Raw genomic sequence first — 27869 nt, 5'->3', positions numbered from 1 at the left:
ATTCGGTCAAATTTGTTGGTGTATATGTGTGTGTGTGTGTGTGTGTGTGTGTGTGTGTGTGTGAGTGTGTGTGTTTGCACTTACCGCAGTTAATATGGACCGGGGAACTGGCAAACGGTTTCCGACTTATCAATTAGAATTAGGGCTAGAGATCTTTTGAGAGTAAAAGAGAGAAAATGTAAACATATTATTCGATATAAAAAAACACAAAGTAACGCCTTTGTAATCGCCTTTGCCCACTAGAGAAAACCAACGTCGAGTTTATATTGACTATTACATTAAGCTAAAGTAGACTATGGTGTTCAACAAGTTTTGTTTTTAAAATTCCATAAAAGTTATGCGCAAAGGCGGTTTCCTCTGCCTAAGTAGAAACATATACCCGCATACAGCAAAAGCGCATGATTCAAAGATACAAATAAATTTTGCGTCTTATAAGAGTGCATTGTAGTATAATATATAATAGGATGGGGAAAAAAGGGACACCTTTTCAATATATTTTCTTGTATAGAGTACTGTGGGGTAGGATGGGACAACTTTAGCGCTTAATATACAAATATCTTGATCGCGTGTTTTACACACCTAATGTTGGTCTATGGGAGCAGTGAGGATATAGTTTTATAATTCTTTGAATGTATTTTGTTTATTACCAAATGGGAAGAGAAAATGGAACGAAAAGGTGTCCCATCTTCTTCACCCTAATATATACATGTTCATTATAAACGTGTTTCTAACATTGCAGATTTAAAAATTAGACGAAAGGCTACTCTGTTCATTTTGGTATGAAGCAAACGATGGTACAACATGAGCCACGTCAAAAATGGGCGAAACCGTTTGACTTTTTATTTTCAACAGTCGGATATGTTGTAGGGTTGGGAAATTTGTGGAGATTTCCGTACCTATGCTTTGAAAACGGCGGTGGTATGTAATAATTACATTTACTATGCTCTTTTTATATGTGGTTTTATTATGAGATATAGTAGTGTGGGGTAAGATTGGAAAACATTAAAAAACAAGCATACTTAAAAAACTATACTATCGTTTTTGATAATTTTCACGTGTAATTTAACGAGTAAATAAAACTCTATTTCACACTCCTGCAGGTGCGTTTCTTATTCCTTACACTCTGTCGGTTATTTTTATTGCCATCCCAGTTATTATCCTTGAAACTTCCTTTGGTCAATACTGTCAACAAGGTGTTAGCAAATCGTGGAATCGAATTCCGCTTTTTAAAGGTAACTTTAAAAAATCGACATGGAGAATTTATCAGCAGATTATTGAATAAATATATATTTTTCTTTAACTTCGCGTGGATGGAAAATGACAGCCGTTAAATAACATGGGTGTTAATACACCTTGAGGCAGTTGCGAGTTACCAAATATCTAACTTTGTGGGTGACTAATAAATATCATTCCCTATGTACTGGTGAGAAACACTTTTTGCTGGAAACAATTTTCCGGAAACAAAACAATACGTTTTACAAAAATTGTTTCTTACTTGGTTTTTGATTTTTTTTCTTTTACCGTTACATGGCAGCATGGAGCTATAAATGAAAAAATGATATAAATTTTTGAACTTTTCTCCTTAACTGCATCGACCATAATACGATGTGTAATATAAAGTAATCGTCATAATCGACTGAGTTTATGAATTGAACTACCCTCCACCTCCCTTAAAGAATTCTCGGATTTGTATTTCTATGTACAGACAAATTATCCCACGCCACATTGATTTTTTTCAATTTTAATTTATGTACATAAATAAAATCACAATTTTAAAGAAGAAATCAGTAAAAACGAATCGGAATATTCAACATGTATTTATCTAATACAGAAACTACCAAATCAAATTACAATAAAAGAAGAAATTGATAAAAACCAATTGTTTTTCTATGTATAAAAAAATTATTATTCGCCACATTTGAATTTAAAAAATAAAATTTTGCCAAACTAATCTATGTACATAAAAAATCACAGTTTAAAGAAAGAATTTGTAATATCAAAATAGAAATTTATTGGTAATATCAAAGTAGAATTTTCAACTATTATCTAATTTAGAAACACTAACAAATCACAAGTCAAATCACAATACGGAAAGAAATAAAAAAATTATTATTCGCCACATTTGAATTTAAAAAAGAAAACTTTGCCAAATTAATCTATGTACATAAAAAATCACAATTTGAAGAAAGAATTGGTAATATCAAAATAGAAATTTATTGGTAATATCAAAATGGAATTTTCAACTATTATCTATTTTAGAAACACTAATTAATCTATGTACATAAAAAATCACAATTTGAAGAAAGAATTGGTAATATCAAAATAGAAATTTATTGGTAATATCAAAATGGAATTTTCAACTATTATCTATTTTAGAAACACTAACAAATCATTAAGTCAAATCACAATACGGAAAGAAATTGATAAATTATATATCAAGTGGGGTAATAAAAACAATGGGGTACTTGGGGTAAAAAAGGACAACCACCCCCCTAGCCTGCTAAAAATAGTTTTATCGCAAACAGCTTTTGTGGGTAAAAACTATATTAATTTAGCGTATTTTTTATCCTAACTTTCATTCTAAGTGGTAATTATATTTTCAGTATGACACAAATTAGTAAATCAAACAAAAAATTGACAATTTTTTTTATGGGGTTTGCTAAGAGCATTTTTTTGTCTGAAGGCTGTTCATGATAAACCTTATATGAATGCAGTTATTTGCTATGTATTAAAGTACCTTGCTTCTGATATATTTTAATTTTTGCAAACATTTCATACATATATACACATTATTCATATTATATTTTTTGCACTATTTCTCTTGATTTTTTTAGCCCAAAATTGCCGTATTGGAAGGGTAAAAAAATGTTTTTTTCTGTTTTAGTTTTTTTTAACCCAACAGGTCAGTTTTATTATGTTGCTAAATTTAGTTTAGAATAAGTTAAATGGTCATATTTTAAAATTTGTAAAAAATGGATCTTTAATTTCTTTTAATTGGCTTCTTGATTTTTGTTTCACAAAATTTTCTCTCTGTTCTTTTTTTGTTCGTTGCCGCAAGAGCCAATGGTCTGTGTACTTCAATAATTTTTTAAATTCAGCGGAATGAAAATTCTCATGCTGTGTCTCTACAAACTGTATGAAATTTTTCAATGTACAAAGATAAGAGTATTTTGTGCCATCCGCACCTTCTCCGGTTAGGGTACTTTGTATATTATGGTAAATTATTCCTGGTGATTTTAAGTCTGCTTCACACGTGATTATTTTACTCAATTGATTAACATAGGTTTTTGCTGATTCTTTCGTGGTTGGGTTTCTTTTTGCAACACCCAATTCTACCAACTCTTGTTGATAATGAGATAAGACAACTTCCAAATTATACAGCTCCCCCCCTTTTTTTTAAACTGCATTTAATTTTAAATAATAGTATCAAAAACAGATATTTTACAGCTTGGCCTATATTTTCTAAGGATGTAGTTTAGGTTAAGACTGTTTAGTTACAGGTCATTTTTATGATTATATTGCTGAATTTAGTTTAAATTAAGTCAGATGTCATTTAGAACGTCATTTAGTTGAATTAAATGTAATCCTTCGGTTACTTCTTGTGCTTTATATAGGTTATGAAACTTACGAGCTTTGTTTTTAGTCTAATAAATGTTATTTGTGGGTAAGCTTATGTTTAAAAGGAAGTAGTTCAGTAAAAATGATAAATTGTAAGAGAAGCATTAGTTCAAGGCTGTTAGAAATGCGTTAGTTTTGATATTTATGAGACAAAATAGACCGCATAATGCATATTGCATAAGTAATAAGTTGTCTGATTAATATTTGTATTATTACCTTGTTTTTGCATTGTTAATTTGTTCTTTTAATTAAGTTTAGTTGCTTTTTAAAACATTGTTTTTTATTGCCCGCAAATGTTTTTTTATCCCAAAAGTCAGGAACATAAAAAAAACAGTACAAGATTTCGAATAAAATTTTAAACAATCATAGAAATCCCACAATCTTTTATAGGCATGTGTGATAAATATTATTCCTAAACACTAACAAAAATTTTTTTAATGCTGAAAATTTGTGAATTTTGTCTTATATTACCCCAATTGATGATTATTAAAAAACTTCAGAATTCTCTAGAATTTTCATAGAAAAAGTCCATTCTTTTTTTTGAACAACTTTTCCTCTTTTTTCTTGGTGACTCTTTCATCGTGTCCGTGTCCGAATGCACAATGCAGCGTTTTTGAGGTGACCCTTTAAAAAACAGCACCATTGTGACAACAATTAAGAAGAACATGAAATGCTAACCAAACAAATATTTAAACCATGTTAAACATACTTCTGTAAATAGCTATACAATATTTCTTACATGTGAAAATAGGTATTTACTTTATCCTCTGACCTCTTCAAGTGTCATATTTCATACAAAACATACACCTCAAGCCTTATATAACTTTTATACATGCAAAAAAACTTCAGACGACCCGTTAAGGGCAGTTAACTGCAAAATAAAGCCTCGAATCCTTTATTTAATGGTTAAAAAGTGAGTATGTGACAACAGTGCCATACAAAAAAATATTATATGAACAAAACTTACAAGACAATGGAACTCTTTTGGCAGGATAAAACAAGTTATCATCCCATCTTGCTTTGCACTCTTCTTCCATACAAACGTCCTCAAAACATTTAAGTCGTTTTCTGTCTTTAGTTTTTAAATCTCTCAAACGATATACATCTTTAGGTTCAGCATCGTCCAAAAATACCACTCGTATAAACTTTGCAGGAATGGTAACATTGTCTAAATAAAATAATTTTGTAAGGTATCAACTGAAAAGCATCAACAACACAAAATAATACAAAAATAACTTAAAAAAGAATATGGTTTTGAATGAAAAAATGTTTAAACATACACTAAGCAATTTAAGATTATCTGTACACAAATTCAAAAGTGTAGTTGGTTATTAAGTAAACACTTACCTTGGTCTGTAATTGAGTTGAAGTAAGACTGAACAGGAACATTTGAACATTGCATATCAGCTTCAATAGGTTCGGTATCCGAAGAGGAGCACCCCACATCACCTGGTGCTACATCTGAAGAGGAGCACCCCACATCACCTGGTGCTACATCTGAAGAGGAGCACCCCACATCACCTGGTGCTACATCTGAAGAGGAGCACCCCACATCACCTGGTGCTACATCCGAAGAGGAGCACCCCACATCACTTGGTGCTACATCCGAAGAGGAGCACTCCACATCACCTGGTGCTACATCCGAAGAGGAGCACCCCACATCACCTGGTGCTACATCCGAAGAGGAGCACCCCACATCACCTGGTGCTACATCCGAAGAGGAGCACCCCACATCACCTGGTGCTACATCCGAAGAGGAGCACCCCACATCACATGGTTCTACATCCGAAGATGAAGGCTTATGACCAGTTGTAATTTCGATTGAAGACTTTTCTGTTGATAAACGAAGTTATTACATTTGTCATTAATTAATCAAAACATAGTGGTTATTATTATTATAGAAGAATAAGTTAAAAAACTGACAGAGACATGTACATTAATCTAAACCTGAGAACTGCTGAAAAACTAACCTGTAGCAATTGTTTGCAAAGTCATTCTTGCCTTTTCTACTAACTGGTGTGGATCTGATATATCATAAACTTTTTCAGCGATAGCTATTGAATGTCCTTTTGACCTCGCTACTGCCACCTGAACATCTTTCGGGAGTTGGCTAACACCACGTGTAATTAACTTTCTAACTGCAGTCACACTGATGACTGACCCGAACACCAGTTGGCATCTTTTTCTCCAGATACTGTTGAATTCGGAAGCGGACATCTTTTCTCTGTCACTTATAAATGATGGAAAAGCTTTTAATTTATTTGAATAGGACGTTCCTTTCCATGAATGTCCTGATGCAGCTTTTAAGTCATTAAGCTCCAATTCAGAAAGGACAAGGCAACCATGTTGTGCCTTTTCCTTTTGGTCTTTTACGTAAATACTAAAATTTCCCATATCTGTTTTTTGAGCATTATTTAGTTCGTCAAGTGTTAGTCCAGTCAGTACAGATGATCTGCAGCCAGATTTGCACACTACTCTTAAAAAGATATCAGAGCACAGGTGTTTGACGCCTTCTGGCGTTGGTTTGGGATCTTCTCGAATACTTTGCATGACTTCTTTAAATTTCTTTTCATATTTTAAAATTTGTAAAAATGGATCTTTAATTTCTTTTAATTGGCTTCTTGATTTTTGTTTCACAAAATTTTCTCTCTGTTCTTTTTTTGTTCGTTGCCGCAAGAGCCAATGGTCTGTGTACTTCAATAATTTTTTAAATTCAGCGGAATGAAAATTCTCATGCTGTGTCTCTACAAACTGTATGAAATTTTTCAATGTACAAAGATAAGAGTATTTTGTGCCATCCGCACCTTCTCCGGTTAGGGTACTTTGTATATTATGGTAAATTATTCCTGGTGATTTTAAGTCTGCTTCACACGTGATTATTTTACTCAATTGATTAACATAGGTTTTTGCTGATTCTTTCGTGGTTGGGTTTCTTTTTGCAACACCCAATTCTACCAACTCTTGTTGATAATGAGATAAGACAGTTTCCAAATTGTACAGCTCCCCCCCTTCTTTTAAACTGCATTTAATTTCAAATAGTCTAAAACTGTCAGCTCTTACATCTACTTCTTTATGATTGTATAGACAATGTAGTTTGATAGACTTTACTACTCGGTGACAGAGAATGCATGAATAGCCTGTATAGTTTTTATATTCTCCAGAACTTTCTTGCTTTAACTTGTTGTCATACAGCATGGCTGTCTTATCAAGATTTGAATGGTGTAATCTGTGGTGTGTTGTGACATTCACAAATTTCATGGAACAATAGGGGCACTGACGAAACTTTCTATATTTAAGTATTTGTTACTAATATTACATGAATAGTTTCAAAACTACACTTTACCTTCCGGATTTAGAAACTCTTTCTTGATTACCTTTGGTACTAAATTTGCACCTAGAAAATAACAAAATATAGCATTAGTTATATATGTACATACATTATCATGATACCATCAAAATAATACATATAGTCAAATACAAAAAAATAATATATATAGATAATAAATATTTAATAATAATATATATAATATATAAGAAACAATATATTAAATTTGAAATGAAATCAGACGAACCTTGGAGTCTTTGTCTTGGTTTTCCCATTGTCCCTCCCAGAAATCACTCTTAAACACAATGAAACATTACTAGTTACATTAGTGGAGACACTAAATTAATTGTAAAAAATACTCTAAATTTTAGGCTGTTTTTGAAATGATGTCAAAATAAACGAAGCAGTGCTAATTTTACTATTTTAGTTCATAATATATATATATATATATATTTGAATTCATAAACAAAATTCTTAAAGTATAGAAAACCATACTTCTCCAAGCGGCCTGTGAGCGAGTCCAACTGATTTTTAATCTCTTGTAAGCTTCTGAAATCATAAAAAAAAAACAATTACATTATTATCTTAAATAAAATTGTTTAACCAAAAATCTACCTAATGTATGATTAAATGTTAATTTACATACGACCCAGCCCAACGTCACGTCAGGAAACGGCGCTTGTGTCCGCCATTACGGAGCCCACAGAGCGTGAATCGCCTATACAAATGCATGGTCGGCGTGTGTTTATTTGGTTCTTGTAAGCGATACAACGCTAGAAAACACGTATAGCGGTTGTTTTAACATTTAAAATATAATTTCTAATATAAATCTTGTTATATAATATTAAATCTAAGAATTAATGTGGAGTAAATTAGTATTTTGACTGGTTTTCAGCGTACAGTGTGGTTTAACAGGATACTTTACGTTGGCGATTAATACTAGCAGCAATCAGCTTAGTTTACATAATAGTATATGATCATACCTACGAATCTACAGAACCATTATATACTACATTTATAATCCAACATGAGTGGACATGCAGCTCCAAACTGCTTTTAAGTACTAGCAGATAAGGTGTTTGCGTTTTCCGATTTCATAAAGACCCGGAACGCAGAAAAGGTAGCTTATTAATTCAAGCAGAGGACCAAAAATGGTAACTCAATATTGTTTTCCTCAATGTCACTTCGATATTAGGCAAATTTTATAAAGATACCTTAAGTTTCGTTGCCGGGTATACGTGTTAAGTTTGTGAGCCAAAAAGTAAAATCACGGCAATTTACATGCAAAACTGCAGCTAGATACACCAGTATATGTTAATGTTATGCGTTTTTGTTTGTATTTTTATATTTTAAACATGTTCTTTTATGTTTTTGGTTGGTATACTTGATATTTTCTGTTTTTTTACTCTTTAATCGATTGAGTGTTCAATAGAATTTGATTCTTTATGTGAGGTTTATTATTGTGATAAGATATAACATTAGTAGAAAGCCATTTTTACGCGCAGAAGAGCTTGGTTCTTAAAAATCGCAATATTTAGACGAAAAACAGCACCCAGCAATGATAAAATGCTATGCCGTGGGCTCCGTAATGGCTGCGACTATGACGTCACAGACGCGGGACAATGGATAACAAGACTCGTTGTTTTACAATCCGTTTCCTAACTTGGTCAATACTAACTTTGCCCCAGCCTATTAAATAGGAGCTGACAAATGTTACTTCGATTTAAATATGATCAAGTAAAAATATTTTTAGCAATACAAAAACAGACGAGAGTCTCTGGCTGCTGTCAAAACCTGGGAACATGTTTTCGATACGATCAATTGTTACGTCACATGCCCTATTGCAGCGTAACTATTTATTATGACGTTTAAAAATATAACAATCGGGAGGTATGTGCTCACTGCTCAACCAACTGCGAAATCAAAACATCCTGTATCAATAATTTATCACATAAAGTAGAATAGATATTGATGTGAACAACCAATAAAACATTTTTATTGCATAGGACAGTGATTGTGGTGAATTTAAAATGATATTACATTTATTAAAACGACGTATCAAATCGGCAGAAACAAATGAAAAGTTTTACGCACGTTCATCGTGGATTAAAAATGTAACGATGATTACGTCATAATGCCTTTGATAAACTATTAAAATTTAAGAAAACAATTGTGGTTTATGTGCTTCTATATTTCGTATAATTGTTTTATTCCCGACATATTTTAAGCCAGCAACCAAGAATAGTTTAAACTTTGAATGCAGGTATATTGCGTGTATGTGATTTTTAATTGGTGCAAATATAAGAGCGAGGAGCGACGCTATCAGTAAATTGGAATCAACGCAAATTGTAATACATTATTACAAAGTATCTTCCCGGCCGAGCTTGGACAGAAGCCAAAAAACATCGTTTGTTGGCACCGCACGAGAACCAGAGTTTCATTACGTCATTTTTCACGAGAATAAATTCACAACGATTGCTTCGGTTGATAAGTGTTAAATGTATGCTACCGCATGCGTCTTCCTTTATTTCCTACGCCGGCGCAGAGCGTAAAAATGTGACGCTCATACACATGGCGCCCTCTATAACAGAGGGGGGCGCCATGCTCATACACGATGTTTCGATCTCGTGGTTGGTTGGACAGTGGGCACATTCGTCCCGATTGTTACGTAATGAAACGTCATAGTTAATAGTTATGTTGCAATAAGACATGTGGCGTAAAAATTAAGCGCAAAATGACCAAATTGCAGCACGGCAATGTTTGTTACTCGAGCGAATTCGTTAGCTGATAATTACGAACACGCGACGAACATAAAATATTAGATCGCAGCTTTAACAACCGTTTCTATCGCACAGGCGCCCGAACTAGACTGTGGTGATGGTTAGTAATACGCTTTATAACAAGATTTGGTTGCTTGGGTGACAGACGCACGTAAAACATAACACGTCCGGATTTTAAATAAAATTAAACGATCACCGTCCGGATTTACAACTTTTACAATCCTGCAGGACTTTAATTATAAAACTAATAAAAAATTATCAAATACATAATCATAACAAACTAGCAAGTCATGTTCTATTACGACACCATTAAAGTATGCCAGATATTAAGATTTTTAAAATGGTACTGTTTTGGTTGGTTTATTAATAATTATTATTACATGTAAGGTCTAGGGAATTGAGGACTACCTCTGCATAAATGAGACATTTTCCTGTAACGAATGTAATTAGGAAGAAAAATTGACAACACATAATATGTTAAAACACACTACAAACTTAGAATTATATAAACACACAGTTTGAACGAATATTTAAGAAGCAAAAATTAAGTTGAAGTACTTTCAGTCACTTTAAAAAAGTAGTTTTTTTTTAGTAAAGTGGGGTAATGAAAAACAATGGGGTAATTGGGGTAAGAAAGGACAACCCCCCTAGCCCACTAAAAAAATCATTTTATCGCAAACGGCTTTTGTGGGTAAAAAGGACATTTATTGGCTTATTTTTTATCCTAACATTCATTCTAGGTGGTAATTATTTTTTCGGTAAAACACAAATTAATAAATCAAACAATAAATTGACAAAAACAACTTTTTATGGGGTTTGCTAAACTTTTTTTTGTGAGAAAGCCTTTCATGATAAACTTATTATGAATGCAGGTATGTGCTACATATTTAAGTACCTTGCTGCTGGTATATTTTAATTTCAAATTTTACGAACATTTCATACTTTTTTCTCTTGTTTTTATTTTACCCCAAAATTGTGGGGTAAAAATTATGGGAAGGGGTAAAAAAACTGTTTTTTGTTTATTTTACACCAACCAATATTAACTTGGTGATAAAATTAATTTTAATGTTATGTATGTATATTATTTTAATTTAATTAATAGTTTAATTGATTTTAAAGGTAATCAAGTATCAAAAACAGATATTTTACAGCTTTGCCTACATTTTCTGATGGTGTAGTTTATGTTTTACGTTAAGCCTATTCAGTTTCAGTAAAAATGATAAATTGTAAAAGAAAAGCTTTAGAAAAAGGCTGTTAAAAGTGTGTAGGAGATATTTTGATTTTGTGGAAAAAAGAGGAAAAGTTGATGTTTTTGAGAAAATATAGACTGCATAATACTTAAGTTGTAAGAATTATATTTGTATTATTGCCCTGTACTTCAATTATTATTATTTTTTTTTTTGATTAAGTTAAGTTGCCTTTAAAACCATTGTTTTTATTGCCCCGCAAATGTTTTTTTTACCCCAAAGCCAGGGGAATAAAAAAACAGCACAAAATTTCGAATAAAATTTCAAGTAATCATAGAAATCCTACAATCTTTTTTGGACATCAAGGTATGATGGATACTGTTCCTCCAGACTAAAAATATTTTATTTTTATTTATTACTTTGGGGGAAAATCGAAAGTTTATATTTTCTGTTTTTTATTACCCCACTTGACTATATATTAGATTTAGAACATAAAAAAATATATATAATACTTGTCCAAGCGTCTTGTAAGCCCGTCCAATTGATCTTTAACTTCTTTAAAGCTTCTGAAATCACAAATGTAAAAATGAATCTTGTACTTACACTAAAGTTTATTGGGGCTTAACCTCTAAGTTATCCAAATGAAGTGGGAAGTCGAATAATGCATATCAGATATCACATTAATCAGATTTTCATGCAGCTTAAATATTTGCTTAAGGTTATTTGGATTTTTAGCAAAGAAAATATGTTTAAATGAGAGACCGACCGATATCAACTTTTTCCACCGATACCGATTAACTTAATTGTATAGGCCTATAAATGTATTATTAATTAATATTTTAGATCATGAATTTGCTGTGTGTGTTCATTTTACAGTACAAATGCTCTCTATCGTCATTAACCATGATATGAGGTGTATAATGAATTATTTGCAAATATGGTTATACATAAATACAAACCTTGAGTCTGAAGAAGCACTAGTATCTGCATTGTTATAATCAGTGCAAAGAAAAAGATCCTCCTCACTGCAATAAAAAGGTATATGTCTAATACAGTTATAGTATATATATATATATATATATATATATATATATATATATATATATTATTAGAATGAATCTAAACATACATCCTATCAATGTTTAGTTTGTTTTTCCTCCATAGAAAGAAAACAATACTACATTAACAGTTAACAAAAGCCCAGAACTTTAAATAGCACCCAATATCAAACAGACAAACTAATTATTTATTGATTAATGTAGTAAATGGTACTCAATGAATGAAAATATTTAAAACAATTTAAGTTCTTACCAATCAAAAGGTGATAAAAACGAGTCCGTATCACTAAAAATAAAACAAATTAAAAATAGAAGAGGTGTATAATGGTAAACATTTTATTAATCCTACAATTAGCTTAATGTTCAAATCATGAACAGACAATAATGTTTGATATAGTCCAGCACTCCAACAAACTAATTAAATATATATATACAGTGCTGCGATTCGTTGCCAGGTGTCGCCGGGCGCAAATTTCGACATCCAAATTCTCACTTAATCATTCTGACGTCATAATACGTCACATCAGTGCCGGATTTAGAGGGGCTGTTTGGTGTTTGAACACCCGCCTCAGAAATATTATACATATTTTCGTTTACGCAGCTCTAAACGAATGAATCTAAACATACATCCTATCAATGTTTAGTTTGTTTTTCCTCCATAGAAAGAAAACAATACTACATTAACAGTTAACAAAAGCCCAAAACTTTAAATAGCACCCAATATCAAATAGACAAACTAATTATTTATTGATTAATGTAGTAAATGGTACTCAATGAATGAAAATATTTAAAACAATTTAAGTTCTTACCAATCAAAAGGTGATAAAAACGAGTCCGTATCACTAAAAATAAAACAAATTAAAAATAGAAGAGGTGTATAATGGTAAACATTTTATTAATCATACAATTAGCTTAATGTTCAAATCATGAACAGCCAATAATGTTTGATATAGTCCAGCACTCCAACAAACTAATTAAATATATATATACAGTGCTGCGATTCGTTGCCAGGTGTCGCCGGGCGCAAATTTCGACATCCAAATTCTGGCGAGACACTTAATCATTCTGACGTCATAATACGTCACATCAGTGCCGGATTTAGAGGGGCTGTTTGGTGTTTGAACACCCGCCTCAGAAATATTATACATATTTTCGTTTACGCAGCTCTAAACGAATAACTGCGTGCGTCAAAGTAACGATCGTTTGAAGTTGATTTAAAATTCTGTGACTTAAAATCAACTACAATACGACTGCTTTTAATATATGTGACAGATTGCGCAAGTTATTTCAATCGTTATCTATATTATCATATATACATGCTGACGAAAAGATCACTCGTCTCCCTAGTCACAGGAACGGTAAATCGACAAAGGAAATGCGACAAAATTTACAAACGGGCATACATTAATTTGATATTTTATTGGGTATATTTTTATGGGGTTTGCTAAACTTTTTTTGTGAGAAGGCCTTTCGTGATAAACCTTATATGAATGCAGTTATTTGTAACATATTTAAGTACCTTGCTGCTGGTATATTTTAATTTTAAATTTTTCGAACTTTTTATACTTTTTTTCTTGTTTTTTTTTACCTCAAAATTGTCTTATGGAAAGGGGAAAAACTGTTTTTTTTTTGTTTTTTTTTACCCCAACCAATATTAACTTTGTGATAAAATTGATTTTAAAGTTATGTATGCAGATTGTTTTCATTTAATTAAAGATAATTAAGTATCAAAAAACAAATATTTTACAGCTTTGTCTACATTTTCTGATGATGTAGTTTACGTTTTAGATTGAGACTGTTCAGTTACAGTTTCAGGTAATTTTTATGATTGTGTTGCAGGATTTAGTTGAGATTATGTCGAGAAGTCATTCAGATTCTCCCAAAAACTTTTTCACTTAGTTAAATCAAACTTTTTCACTTAAATCTTAAATAAATAAATCTTAGTTAAATTATGAACTTTGTTTTCAGTCTAAAAAAATGGTATTTGTGGGTAAGCTTATGATTAAAGGAAGTAGTTATAAATTATAAAAGAAAAGCATTAAAACAAGGCTGTTAAATGTGTGTAGGAGATATTTTGCTTTTGTGGAAAAAAGAGGAAAAGTTGATGTTTTTGAGAAAATATAGACTACATAATGCATAAGTTGTAAGACTTCTATTTGTATTATTGCCCTGTACTTCCACTGTAAATATTTTTTCTTTTAATTAAGTTAAGTTGCCTTTGAAACCATTGTTTTTTATTGCCCCGCAAATGTTTTTTTAAATAATCATAGAAATCCTACAATCTTTTCTGGACATCAATGATCAAGGTATGATAAATATTGTTCCTCCAGACTAAACATTATTTTTGTTTATTATTTGGGGAGAGAATCGAATGTTTTCTGTTTTTTATTACACTTGAAAATACTTATTATATGTATACGTAAGCTAAAAAGGTAATTACCGCTTACCGCACATTGTGTATCCCAGAGCAGGAATACACAATGTCTCGTTGACCGCGAGCGAGCATACCACATACACAGTGAATGTTCAATTTTATAATTTTTTTACAATGTCAATGTTACCTCTTATTCACTACCCAGTCCGCGCCCGATTGTCAAAAAAGAAACACTCTGTTTCTTCTTAAAATGTGCCAGTGTCTGCTAGCGATACGTATTATTTTGACGTTGAAATTTCTAAAAGTGTACGCAGAAAAAAATCTTTCGTGGCACAGAGTATCGATCCAAAAATATGCCCGCCCATCTGTCGCAATGGTTTTTATCAAGTTTAGTTTATTTCTACATAGAAGGGAATGACATGCCGATTATTTGCAACACAATAGCAGTTCAATTATAAATCAATTGTTTTCAACATAATTACAATTTACACGATTGTTATTTTCCGCTCTCGCATGCAACATTATATCAACAGCATAAGGCTCGGCACTCGGCCCAATTTTCAACATAGTGCCAAAAAATGATACGCTCGGGCACGAGCTTTTTAGTTTGGGCTCAGCTCGGCACATCCCCATCAAATACCAATAGAGAAGAATCAATGTTTCTTTTTTATTATATAGATTAACATAAAAAACTCACCTATCACTACTCTCACTGCTGACAATCTCCCTAATATTAAATAATGTCATTATATGCATCGTTGTACTGGATATTAATTAGCAATTATATATATGTACATAGTTTATTGTATCTGTAGCATAGTTGTTTATGATTTAGTGGCATGTTTATAATATTAATATCGGATAAGAATATTAAAAACATATAAATATATAAACTATTTTAAGTGTTTTTTTTCCTTTACATTAAGGAGGCTGTTTTATAAACACAGTAAAAATTTTAACAAATCGATTCTATATTTCATGTTGAAAAAGCCGTTTGAACTGGAAAAATCATGCTTGCCATCACAAGTTTGCTATAGGAACAGATTGGTCCACACGACTAACATAATTCCCCAAATTTTAAAAAGCATTGTAAATGTATTAAACTTACATAATATTCTGATGAAGATGGTCTATCAATGATCCTAAATTGAATTATATCTGCACTGTAAAGTAGAAATTAAGTGGTTAAGAACAGGAAAAACGTAAACTAATGTAATAATTCAAGCCTCGTCCCTATATACAAGCACTGTTAAATATATAATTTCAAAACACGCACACGTGAATAACACATATATATATATATATATATACTGAATTTACCTTCCGCCAAGTATTGTAATTTTTCCACTAAAATACGATCACTTCAGATATGCTGAAAAATTAATTCTTGTTTTTAAAATTCTAAAACGTGGTCTGTAAGAACTAATTAATTTTTAACATTAACAGCTCAGGGAAAATATCACGTGACTGTGAACGTGCGGTATGATTGGTTAAATGTTTACAGTAAAATGGCGGACAAAAAGCTCAACCAATTAGAGAAGAAGGCAGAAGGAACCTGACAGTTACGTTTCTCTCCTATTCTTTTCTTTTTATGGGACTTAATTAAAGCCACGAACAAGATCGATAAAGCGTGACCGATAAAATAAAAGATACGGGAAAGATTTCTCTTTTGCTCTTTGAGAAAAAGAGCAAAAGAGAAGTGGGAACAGGATACAAGTTGTATAGTGTTTTTTAATGACTACCACCACGATCCAGTCTGATAAGAGATTTTGGTTATTAAAACACAACTAAAACTGCAGCAGTAACAATTAATTGACACATATATGATTGCCTCTAGTAAGCGCAATTGATATTCAATGTAATTCTTTTTAAATTGAAACCATGTTTCGATTTAATCGAAGAAATATTTGAACAACACAACTTGGTTCATTGTTTGAAATTTTTTCTTAAGCGAGATTTTGTGGCAGTCTAACCTGGAGAAAATACAACACGAATAAAATGCATTTACTGAATAGGTTGTAATATTTTTATATCACACGTTGTTTTAAACAAAAATACATTATTAGCATGGAAATGTAGCGGCCCGTCGTAGTATTACGTCACACAAATTCTGTTGTCCCCAATATTGACCTCAATGTTTGACGTCGCGCGCTAACTTTCCGTTAATGCGGCGGATGCACCCTGCGGTTAACCGAGTTAGCGCCGATGCTCCCAATTGTAACCTCATTCATTATAACCTCGTTATCGCCATTTATCACGTCGATTCGTCTGACAAAACAATATTATATATAATCGACATAAAGTTACAAAGTATACGATGTTAAATTTCGTGTTTCCATATATGGCTATTTTTACCCATATAATACACATGAAAATGGTCCATGTTTACAAAAACACGAACGTTAATTTTATAATTCATATTTACATTTTAAATTAAATGGTATATAAAGAATTATTTTTTACACGATGAAAGTTCTAATAATATAAATAGATGCGACAATTCAAAATTGTGGCGTAAGCGACGTAGCAGCACGTTTCACAAGTTGGCGACAAATCAATACGATTATTAAATCTTAAACAATAATTAAGCGTGATTACGTAAACCTATTTATGACGTTTTTATATGTTCATTCTTCATTAACTATGCTATTAGTAATTATACCGATAAAGAATTAACATATCATCGTGGATGCCAGCGTTTTAATAATTAAAAATATCGATTATATTTTAAAACTTGTAATCGTGATGTAATTGAAATATTTAAATGACCTATATACTTCTTGCAAATATTTCATTTAGCAAACTGCATACATTTCTTATATAAAATGTTTAAATCTTGAAATGTAAATTAAATTGAGGTTTTTCATTTACTGATAGAGGTTTAAATATTAAAAGTGGGTGACACGTGATAACTTAGGCTAATCATAAATTTTACCACTTTTACACCACAGCAGGTTTATTATAAATCAAGACGGTAGCACCTGAAATTTCATGCTATATAAATATTTTGTGTAATACTACAATTCATTTAATAAACATTAGACTAAATCGGTATTTTCGTTTCTACAAACAAAATATTACGTTTCTGTAGAAACGAATTATTGTCACAGAAACGAATTTAGCAACATTTTTGTTTCTCAAAACGAAATATTTTGTTTCTGTAGAAACGAAAACAAAAAATTGCAATAGACGCAAAACAATATTATATATAATCGACATAAAGTTGCTTAAAGGAAGCATACGATGTTAAATTTCGTGTTTCCATATATGGCTATTTTTACCCATATAATACACATGAAAATGGTCCATGTTTACAAAAACACGAACGTTAATTTTATAATTCATATTTACATTTTAAATTAAATGGTTTATACAGAATTATTTTTTTCACGATGAAAGTTTGAATAATATAAATAGATGCGACAATTCAAAATTGTGGCGTAAGCGACGTAGCAGCACGTTTCACAAGTTGGCGACAAATCAATACGATTATTAAATCTTAAACAATAATTAAGCGTGATTATGGAAACCTATTTATGACGTTTTAACATGTTCATTAACTACGCTATAGTAATTATACCGATAAAGAATTAACATATCATCGTGGATGCCAGCGTTTTAATAACTAATAATATCATTTCTTTTTTAAAACTTGTAATCGTGATATAATTGAAATATTTAAATGACCTATAAACTTCTTGCAAATATTTCATTTAGCAAACTGCATACATTTCTTATAAAATGTTTAAATCTTGAAATGTAAATTAAATTGAGGTTTTTCATTTACTGATAGAGGTTTAAATATTAAAAGTGGGTGACACGTGATAACTTAGGCTAATCATAAATTTTACCATTTTTACACCACAGCAGGTTTATTATAATCAAGACGGTAGCACCTGAAATTTCATGCTATATAAATATTTTGTTTAATGCTACAATTCATTTAATAAACATTAGACTAAATCGGTATTTTCGTTTCTACAAACAAAATATTACGCTTCTGTAGAAACGAATTATTGTCACAGAAACGAATTTAGCAACATTTTTGTTTCTCAAAACGAAATATTTTGTTTCTGTAGAAACGAAAACAACAACAAAATGCAATAGACGCAAAACAGTATTACATATTGTTGACGGTGCAGGAACAAGTCCAATTGTCGCGTCCATCTTAACGTAACGACTGTATAACACAAGGTCGACAACTCAGTTTATTAGGTGACAAACGAGCGGCATTAGGCTAGAGACAAACGTGGGGACAGCAAGAGTATAAGAAAGCTCCCACTGCCCTGTCAACACAGAATATACGAGGGCTTTTGTAGCATAAAACATGTGTGCGAAAGCAGTAACAGGAAAGAACGTTTTACACTGAAAAGTGGCGTCAGTTCGACAAACGAGCGGACTGGGCATACAGTTTCTAAAAACGCAAGATGTGCCGCTTAATCATAAACACAGTTACCCCAGATGTAATAGTTACGCAACACAACTGTTTCATATTCTATCTTTAAGCATTAATTAAATTTTGGATAAATTAAAATATTAAAAATCTGTGCTTGAAGCACACTCAACCGCTACAATATAATCGACATAAATTTACTTAAAAGAAGTATACGATGTTAACTTTCGTGTTTCCATATATGGCTATTTTTACCCATATAATACACATGAAAATGGTCCATGTTTACAAAAACACGAACGTTAATTTTATAATTCATATTTACATTTTAAATTAAATGGTATATAAAGAATTATTTTTTACACGATGAAAGTTCTAATAATATAAATAGATGCGACAATTCAAAATTGTGGCGTAAGCGACGTACCAGCACGTTTCACAAGTTGGCGACAAATCAATACGATTATTAAATCTTAAACAATAATTAAGCGTGATTACGTAAACCTATTTATGACGTTTTAACATGTTCATTAACTACGCTATTAGTAATTATACCGATAAAGAATTAACATATCATCGTGGATGCCAGCGTTTTAATAACTAATAATATCATTTCTTTTTTAAAACTTGTAATCGTGATATAATTGAAATATTTAAATGACCTATAAACTTCTTGCAAATATTTCATTTAGCAAACTGCATACATTTCTTATAAAATGTTTAAATCTTGAAATGTAAATTAAATTGAGGTTTTTCATTTACTGATAGAGGTTTAAATATTAAAAGTGGGTGACACGTGATAACTTAGGCTAATCATAAATTTTACCACTTTTACACCACAGCAGGTTTATTATAAATCAAGACGGTAGCACCTGAAATTTCATGCTATATAAATATTTTGTTTAATACTACAATTCATTTAATAAACATTAGACTAAATCGGTATTTTCGTTTCTACAAACAAAATATTACGTTTCTGTAGAAACGAATTATTGTCACAGAAACGAATTTAGCAACATTTTTGTTTCTCAAAACGAAACATTTTGTTTCTGTAGAAACGAAAACAAAAAATTGCAATAGACGCAAAACAATATTATATATAATCGACATAAAGTTGCTTAAAGGAAGTATACGATGTTAAATTTCGTGTTTCCATATATGGCTATTTTTACCCATATAATACACATGAAAATGGTCCATGTTTACAAAAACACGGACGTTAATTTCATAATTCATGTTTACATTTCAACCTAAAAGGTATATACAGAGTGCTTATAAGTGTCCCATCTCCCCCCATTGTACTATATATCGCGGATTAATTGAGTGAATTAGAGATGTACTATATTCTAAATCAAAATAATCCGTTTCTGAAGAAGCATATTGATATACACAGAAACAAAAAACTTGGTTTCAGTTTGTAAAGACGCATTATACTGTTTCTAGAAACAATTTATTTGTTCCTAGAAACAATTTATTTTGTTTCCGTAGAAACAGTTTTTTTTTTCGTAGAAACATGTTATTTTTTGTGCCCGTAGAAACAGTTTTTTTTTTCGTAGAAACATGTTATTTTGTTTCCGTAGAAACAGTTTTTTTTTCGTAGAAACATGTTATTTTGTTTCCGTAGAAACAGTTTATTTTGTTTCCGTAGAAACACTTTATTTTGTTTCCGTAGAAACAGTTTATTTTTTTTCGTAGAAACATGTTATTTTGTTTCCGTAGAAACATGTTATTTTGTTTCCGTAGAAACAGTTTATTTTGTTTCCTTAGAAACCTGTTATTTTGTTTCCGTAGAAACAGTTTATTTTTTTTCGTAGAAACATGTTATTTTGTTTCCGTAGAAACAGTTTATTTTGTTTCCGTAGAAACACTTTATTTTGTTTCCTTAGAAACAGTTTATTTTTTTTCGTAGAAACAGTTTATTTTGTTTCCGTAGAATCAGTTTATTTTGTTTCCGTAGAAACATGTTATTTTGTTTCCGTAGAAACAGTTTATTTTGTTTCCTTAGAAACCTGTTATTTTGTTTCCGTAGAAACAGTTTATTTTTTTTCGTAGAAACATGTTATTTTGTTTCCGTAGAAACAGTTTATTTTGTTTCCGTAGAAACACTTTATTTTGTTTCCGTAGAAACAGTTTATTTTGTTTTCGTAGAAACAGTTTATTTTGTTTCCGTAGAAACAGTTTATTTTGTTTCCATAGAAACAGTTTATTTTGTTTCCGTAGAAACAGTTTATTTTGTTTCAGAAACACGTTAGTTTGTTTCCATAGAAACAGGTTATTTTGTTTCCATAGAAACATATTATTTTGTTTCAGAAACACTTTTTTATGTTTCTGGTAATAATAATATCATATTAGGAAGACCAGTGCGGATTTACAGTAAATACTACTCTTTGTTGCCATCCAGTGTGCGAAACGAAATAAATTGTTCAGAAACAAATTTTAATTTTTACAACATAAACAAAGTTGTTTGTTTCTTTTGAAAAAAAACGTTTCTAAAATTTTGTTTCTGGAAACAAAATAGTGCAATTAGAAACATATTTCGTTTCGGAGAAACAAATTTAGAAACAAAATTTCAGAAATGCATTGACTTAGATAGGCTATACCATACCCAAGCCATTTACGCCGTCCAATGGTAGCAGCGACGAGCTTTGAACCCGTTACCCCTTGGTTGAAGGGAGCCGCGCTGACCACATTGTCACCGCGCCAAATAAATATGCAGATTTAATCATGCAGAAAAGATACCGCCGTGGTGACTCCGTGGTTAGTTGCTCGCATGAGAACCATTATAAAGGTTCTATGCTGGATGCTGCTATCATTGTGGGCGTATATTTCCTTGAGAAAGACACGGAAATTGCTTTGTCCCGGTTGTCTTTAATAGATTAATTGTTAAAACTGTTAGTCATACAGAAAATGGTCATACATACGTTGTAATGTATAAGCCGACACGAGGTGTATAAAATAAAACAAACACGACTGCTGTCCTGCAACGCGAGGATAAATAAATGCCATTTATTCGTTAAGGCAGGTTTCATTCATCCATTTATTTTGTAAAACTTTATAAAAATATTATAGAAGAGTCTTGTATTGAACCTAAAAGCTCTTAAACTACAAAAAATTTACGAACTAGTATTTTTTTAACTAACAAATTGCAGGGGTGGGACTGGCAGGAATGATCACCATATTTCACTCAAGTGTCTACTATGTCATAATTTTGGCTTGGGCAGCTAAATACTTGGTGGCAAGCTTTCAGTTTCCACTGCCTTGGACAAGCTGTGGAAACAGTTGGAACACAGAGAGCTGTGTTGAAGTTGGTCGACGTGATGTGTTAAATGTAACAGGTAATATTGCTTATAACGATCCCGGCCGAAATACTTCTTTGGAAACTACAGCAGCTGAGGAGTTTTGGAGGTAACTATAGTTTGGATAAATAAATGAAATATAAAAAAATATAGGTCCACATTCAGTGGCGCAGCCAGGGAGATTTAGGGGGTCGCGACCCCCCCTTATAAACCCCCCCCAAAATGTTTTGAATTTTTTTTAACTAACCCCCCCTCTCTTTTTTTTCTGGCTGCGCCACTGTTCACATTATTACAATCATATAGTGTCTTTATATTTAGCGTGTCTACCTCTAACCGCTTCAACCTAGTGGTCGCTTTGTGTTGTCTAAACTCTAAACTGTTAGCCTATAATAAAACATTCATAAGTCTCTAAAATACTTATTCACGAAGTTACGTATATGTATGGTAAAGTGGGCACTGTAACTGCCATGCCATGCGCGGACAAATAATAAATAAGTTATATAGTAGGGTGGGGGGAGATGGAACACCTTTTTAGTCTATTTTCTCGTCCCATTTGGTAGTAAGCAAAGAACATTTAAAGAATTAGGTAACCATATCCGAACGACTCCATTGGACCGTTGTTAATTGTTGAAAAACGATCAGATTATTTGGATATTATGTACTAAAGGCGTCCTGTTTTCTCCCACCCTATTGTATATTTCAGTCAATAAATATTGGTCCGGAATTGTTATATGTGTTGTGTTAAATCCTGAGATAACGCATATTCGAGATAATATTTACAATACCTAAATATTTTCAGCGGTAAAAACGAAACTTTATGTAAAGTTTTATTGCAGCAAACAAGTTTTGCAAAGTTCCGACGGAATTGAAAATATCGGTTCAATTCTGCCAGATCTTGTTTTGTACTTCTTATTGTTGTGGGTTGGACTTTACATATGCACCTTTAAAGGAATCAAATGGTCAAGCAAGGTATACAATTGGTATATATGGCCTATACTGAAAGAGAGTTATAGTATATAGTGCGTTTAGTAGGGCGTGGAAATATGACACTTTTTGATTCTATTTTTTTGTCTAATTTGGAAATAAACAAAGAACATTTTAAGAATAGTAAAACCGTATCATCACGACTCCCATATAGACCGTTGTTAGTTGTTTAAAGCACGATCAGGATATTTGGAAGGTATATGTGCCAAAGCTGTTCTATCTTCTCCCACCCTATAACTTAAACCTGACATCAGTAAATCTATATACTTAATACAGTTTTGAATTAACTTGAAATACAATTCATATGTTATATTCTGTTTTATACGGGTGATGCCCATACGGTAAGACACGCCAAGGCGTCTTGGACATGTGCCACAGTTAGTCCGTTACCCCAACATCCAAAAATTAATGAATCGTAAAACGAACGTAACTTTATCGTACTATTTTTTTCACTTTTGCATCACATCAATACGTTGTTATATATCGGGTTAATAATCTGCACTATTCTTATTTTCTTAAGATCGTGTACGTGACTGCGACGTTGCCTATTGTTCTAATTATCATCATATTGGTCCATACTTCCCTATTAGATGGAGCCAGCAACGGGATCTACCTTTACCTCACACCTAACATGACGAAACTTGCCAACCCCTCTGTAAGTTTTACCGAAAATTGTACACCTCAAATCATTTAGTAGGGGAGATTGGTCACCGTTTCATTCGTTTTTTGGCCCATTTGGTAGTAAACAAAGAACATTCAACGAATTATAAAAGGTTTTCTTACGACTCCCATAAAGCGACGTTAATTGTTTAAAATACGATCATGTTTTTTGGATATTATGATATAAAGGTGTCCCATATTACCCCGTGGTACTGTACTAAAATTCCTAGAGAAAACGCAGTAATTTAATGCTGCATTGCTATTTCTAAACAGGTATGGATCAGTGCTGCGACCCAAGCCACATTTTCGTTTGGCAGTGGTCGTGGCAGTATGCTGGTTATGAGCAGTTTCAACCAGTATAACCACAACTTCTTGAGGTAGGTTTAGCTCGGCCACAAAATTGTTATCAAGATTTTTCGGCGCCATGTCTTAGCGATTCTGCGACGGCACCGTAACCGAAGGATATCAGATTCGATACGCTAAAACTAAGCGTTTATCATTGGCTGCCGTAGGCAAGACACTTTACAGCAATTGCTTCACCCCCATAGTGGTCACAAATAGGCTGTTCAGACTGACAGGCATACAAAAAGTAAAATCGCACACAATTTTACAAATATGGTTTTACAAAATTTACAAATATAGTAGGGTTGGGAAAGGTGGGAGACCTTTTTATTCTATTTTCTTGCCTCATTTGGTCACAAACACAGCATCCTAAAACCTTGTCCTTACGGCTCCCAGAGACCATTGGTAATTGCTTAAAACACGATCGGGGTATTTGGATATTATGTGCTAAAGGTGTCCCAGGTTATCCGACATAGTAGTATACAAAAGCTCGCGTATACAAGCGGGTACGAAGTATACAAGATACTCGTGTTATAACAACTGTCGTTGTCCAACCACACGATGTTAAAAATAACTATACCATTCGTTTTTTCATGTATGTTCATAAGAAAATATTGTATTTTTCATATTGTACCAAACTATAACAGGGATGCAGTTACCATTGGTATTTGCGACACAGTAGCCAGCTTCCTTAGTGGATTCGCTGTATTCGCTTCACTTGGATTCATGGCAAAGCAATTGGTAAGAACCAGCTACTCACATAGGCTGCACAAAATTTCTGTACTGTACATTTTAAGATTCAATCATATTTTGCAGTTTTTTTTTGTAAAATAGTTAGTTTCTTATTTCAAATTTTTTACAATTTCAGAATACAACAGTTCTTGATGTGGCCAAGTCAGGACCTGGGCTTGTATTTATTGCTCACCCACAAAGCATTTCCCTTTTACCTCATCCTCAAATCTGGAGCTGCTTGTTCTTCATCACATTAATACTTCTCGGATTTGATTCAGAGGTAGCATGAACTTCCAAGCTATATTTGAATCAATGTAATATAGTGGGGTTGGGGAAGATGGGACACCTTTAGCACATAATATCCAAATATCCTTACCGTGCTTTAAACAATTCTTTGAGTGTTCTTTGTTTACTACAAAATGCGACGTGTCCCATGCAACACCCCCCACTGTACCCTACTAAATATATAATATCTTATAGGCTACCTAATGTATCTGTATGAATATGTCATCTACAGTTATTTATGTGTGTATTTCACCTGAAATTATATATATATATATATTTATCTTAGTCAAATTATTTATCTGTATTTCTCACCAAAAATTATCTATATATCCAACTCGGTGCTTCCCAAACATTTTTCTCGTTACCTCACCCGTCTAAAATTTTCCGCTATTTTTCACAGTTATTAGTATAATAAGTTCATAAACTGGAATACTCTCCACCGTTTGGAAAGCCCTAAACTAGCCACGCTTTTAATTTTGCAACTTCTTTGTGACAGTTCGTGTTCCTGGAGGTTTTTGTCACCTTTATTGTCGACTGTTCATCGCGTATTCGTTCCTACAGATGGCACCGAGAAGTTACAACCGCTATTGTCTGCACTGTAATGTGCCTTATTGGTCTTTCGATGGTAACAGAGGTAAAACAATTGCTGTTTGAATGAATGAATGAATGAATGTAACTTGTTTACCCATGCTTACCTTTGTACGGCCGAAAAACGACAGTCGCGTTATAGGACGGATGTTCTGTTTCATACACTTTGTTAACTCTACTTACGAGTTACCACGTACACGTGGGTTATTGTTTCTTCTGTATGGATTTAAACAACCCATTAGTGACCACTGAGTTGGGGGAATTGACGTTAAATGTCTTGCCCAAGGACACATATGCCCACAACGGTACCAGCGACAAAGTCTTGAGACCATACCCCTTTAGATTGTGTCGCGCTAACCACTATCCACGGCGCCAGACATTGTTTAAAATATTGTTTTGTTTTTGCTAATTACCTCGTTTCACAGGGTGGAATTTACGTTTTTGAAATCTATAACAACTATGCTGTGGCTGGATGGTGTCTGTTTCTTCTTGCTACAACAGAGCTTATTGCTATTGCTTGGGTTTATGGAATTGACGTCCATTTCCGTGGAATGACTGACATGCTCGGTCCTTTTAGAGGCAAACTGTATCTGAAGTTGTGTTGGAAATACATTACGCCTTCGATATGTTTGGTAAAACCGCAGTGTGTTTATGTTTAATCATATTGAATGAATTAGTGGCGTAGAATACATCGCCACTGTGTATGTCTATAAATAAAATTTATCTTATATTGATTTCAGGCAACGTTTAATTCGATAACACCGAATTAAAACCTATTCGTGAACTTCAATACTAACATCAATTGACCATCATTTATATTTTATAATATTGCATATGAATGAATGAATGTAACTTATCCTCGCGTAGCCGGAAAACGGTAGTCGTTATTACACGGCATACATGGTAACTCGTAAGCTGCTGGAATGAGGTGATTATCACCCGTGTTATAACGACTGTCGTTTTCCGGCCACGCGAGGATAAAGCAAGTTACATTCATTATTACTAACCGCTAAGGTTTATATATTTTTACAGGCGATAGTGGTTTACTACCTTGCTGGTCTAAAAACCTTGAAACTTGGTGATTACGTCTTCCCTGTATGGGCTCAAATCATTGGTCACCTCATGAGTTTTAGTTCAGTATTACTCATTCCTGGATATGCAGTTTATATTAAGTTAAAATCGAAGAAGACGTTTTCAGAGGTAAAAATTGTAATAGGGTGGGGGGGAGACAGGACACCTTTAGCATATAATATCCAAATATCCTGATCGTATTTCAACACACAGTCAAGAAAATGCTGGTTTTTGCTGCTATTTGTACCTCATCTTACCACGACATTTCTGTATTATGCATTACGTTATAATGTTATACATCTTTATAAAACTTTCAGCTACGTCGAGTGTTACCAAATCAGATGTCTCTAACCACAACAGAAAACAATCCAGAGGAAGTTATACTCAAGTTATGCGAAAAAAACGAAGAGCCGTGATATCTCTTTTTAACATCGTACCCGATATGGCATACACTATACATCATATATACAGATATGTACAATGCAAACCAACACGAGTCCTGGTAGTTTATAAACTTACTGTAAACCAGTTTCGGTTCATTTTCACAGCATACATGTTCATACATGTTTTAAAAGAGAGGTAATTCCGTTAGAGTAACTATAACAGACATATAATGTCGATTTTTTTTATTATATCAGTGCTATTCAACCGGTGTGCACGGTGCACCCTAGGGTGCACCAAAATATGCCAGGGGTGCACCAGTACAGAAGGGTATACAAGGGTGCATCACAAACTTTAACAATTTTCAGCAATAATACTCAGTTTTGAACATTTTTAACCAATTTAGCCACTTTCCTACATTTTTTTATGAATTCTATATCTTGCATCACTGGGAATTGCGAAACATCCTTAAGTTTTACGTTAAAGCAACCAGGGGTGCATGAGTTTGTCGCAACAACTTCAGGGGTTCATCAGCCCAAAAAAGGTTGAGGAGCACTGTATTATATTACCTACATGCATTTGTATGTATATTATTTGCGTTAGTGCCTTCGAGCAAGCCGTTTGAGCGAATGCTTCGTAGCCGAAGATACCGTGTTCGAGCTCGATGCTGCTATGCCATTACCTCTAAAATTCTATTGCCACAAAATGATAATGTTGCAACTAACGACTCGACACTGGGTAGTTTTAATCGTCGGTTCTACAATAAATACTGAAAGCTTGCGAAGTCGTATGCAA

At 32.7% G+C, this 27869-nt stretch overlaps 2 protein-coding genes across 4 annotated transcripts; one reads left to right on the top strand and one right to left on the bottom strand.

The window, feature by feature from the left end:
• LOC149735589 (sodium- and chloride-dependent GABA transporter 2-like) lies at window positions 1-27854 on the top strand. Of its 2 annotated transcripts, XM_089878082.1 has the most exons (12): window positions 5-918; window positions 1101-1232; window positions 21885-22140; window positions 22868-23000; window positions 23536-23670; window positions 23949-24052; window positions 24665-24758; window positions 24886-25029; window positions 25531-25668; window positions 26048-26254; window positions 26655-26822; window positions 27011-27854. In XM_089878082.1, the coding sequence occupies exons 1-12, from the start codon at window positions 780-782 to the stop codon at window positions 27107-27109; spliced, it is 1749 nt and encodes a 582-aa protein (XP_089734208.1). In that variant the 5' UTR covers window positions 5-779; the 3' UTR covers window positions 27110-27854. The 2 variants fall into 2 exon arrangements, with proteins under 2 accessions (XP_089734209.1, XP_089734208.1); XM_089878083.1 differs by lacking the exon at window positions 26655-26822 and having other exon boundaries at window positions 1-918; window positions 27011-27180.
• On the bottom strand, window positions 1574-16755 carry LOC149735590 (uncharacterized). 2 transcript variants are annotated; one of them, XM_089878074.1, is made up of 14 exons: window positions 15663-16749; window positions 15451-15505; window positions 15040-15069; window positions 12778-12810; window positions 12222-12254; window positions 11870-11935; window positions 11423-11476; window positions 7439-7492; window positions 7191-7238; window positions 6962-7012; window positions 5589-6904; window positions 4966-5451; window positions 4586-4786; window positions 1574-4242 (listed from the first exon to the last, which is right to left on the bottom strand). In XM_089878074.1, coding segments are annotated over exons 2-14 (2502 nt in total). In that variant the 5' UTR covers window positions 15453-15505; window positions 15663-16749; the 3' UTR covers window positions 1574-4114. The 2 variants fall into 2 exon arrangements, with proteins under 2 accessions (XP_089734200.1, XP_089734201.1); XM_089878075.1 differs by lacking the exon at window positions 12222-12254 and having other exon boundaries at window positions 15663-16755.
• Window positions 27855-27869: the final 15 nt, after the last annotated feature.

Source organism: Ciona robusta, chromosome 5 (genome assembly GCF_009617815.1).
Source record: "Ciona robusta chromosome 5, ASM961781v2".
NCBI lineage: Eukaryota > Metazoa > Chordata > Ascidiacea > Phlebobranchia > Cionidae > Ciona > Ciona robusta.
This window is presented reverse-complemented; position numbering and strand designations above follow the sequence as displayed.

What these genes read in the sequence shown, in the direction of transcription:
- LOC149735590 (XM_089878074.1), bottom strand. An exon ending in TTTTTATCACCTTTTGATTG is followed by an intron (nt 11,936 to 12,221) that starts GTAAGAACTTAA and finishes TTTTTATTGCAG; the next exon opens with TGAGGAGGATCTTTTTCTTT. An exon ending in CAAAAGAGTTCCATTGTCTT is followed by an intron (nt 4,243 to 4,585) that starts GTAAGTTTTGTT and finishes TGTTTTTTAAAG; the next exon opens with GGTCACCTCAAAAACGCTGC.
- LOC149735589 (XM_089878082.1), top strand. Translation starts at nt 780, where the DNA reads ATGAAGCAAACGATGGTACAACATGAGCCACGTCAAAAATGGGCGAAA. An exon ending in GAATCAAATGGTCAAGCAAG is followed by an intron (nt 23,001 to 23,535) that starts GTATACAATTGG and finishes TATTTTCTTAAG; the next exon opens with ATCGTGTACGTGACTGCGAC. An exon ending in CGAAACTTGCCAACCCCTCT is followed by an intron (nt 23,671 to 23,948) that starts GTAAGTTTTACC and finishes ATTTCTAAACAG; the next exon opens with GTATGGATCAGTGCTGCGAC.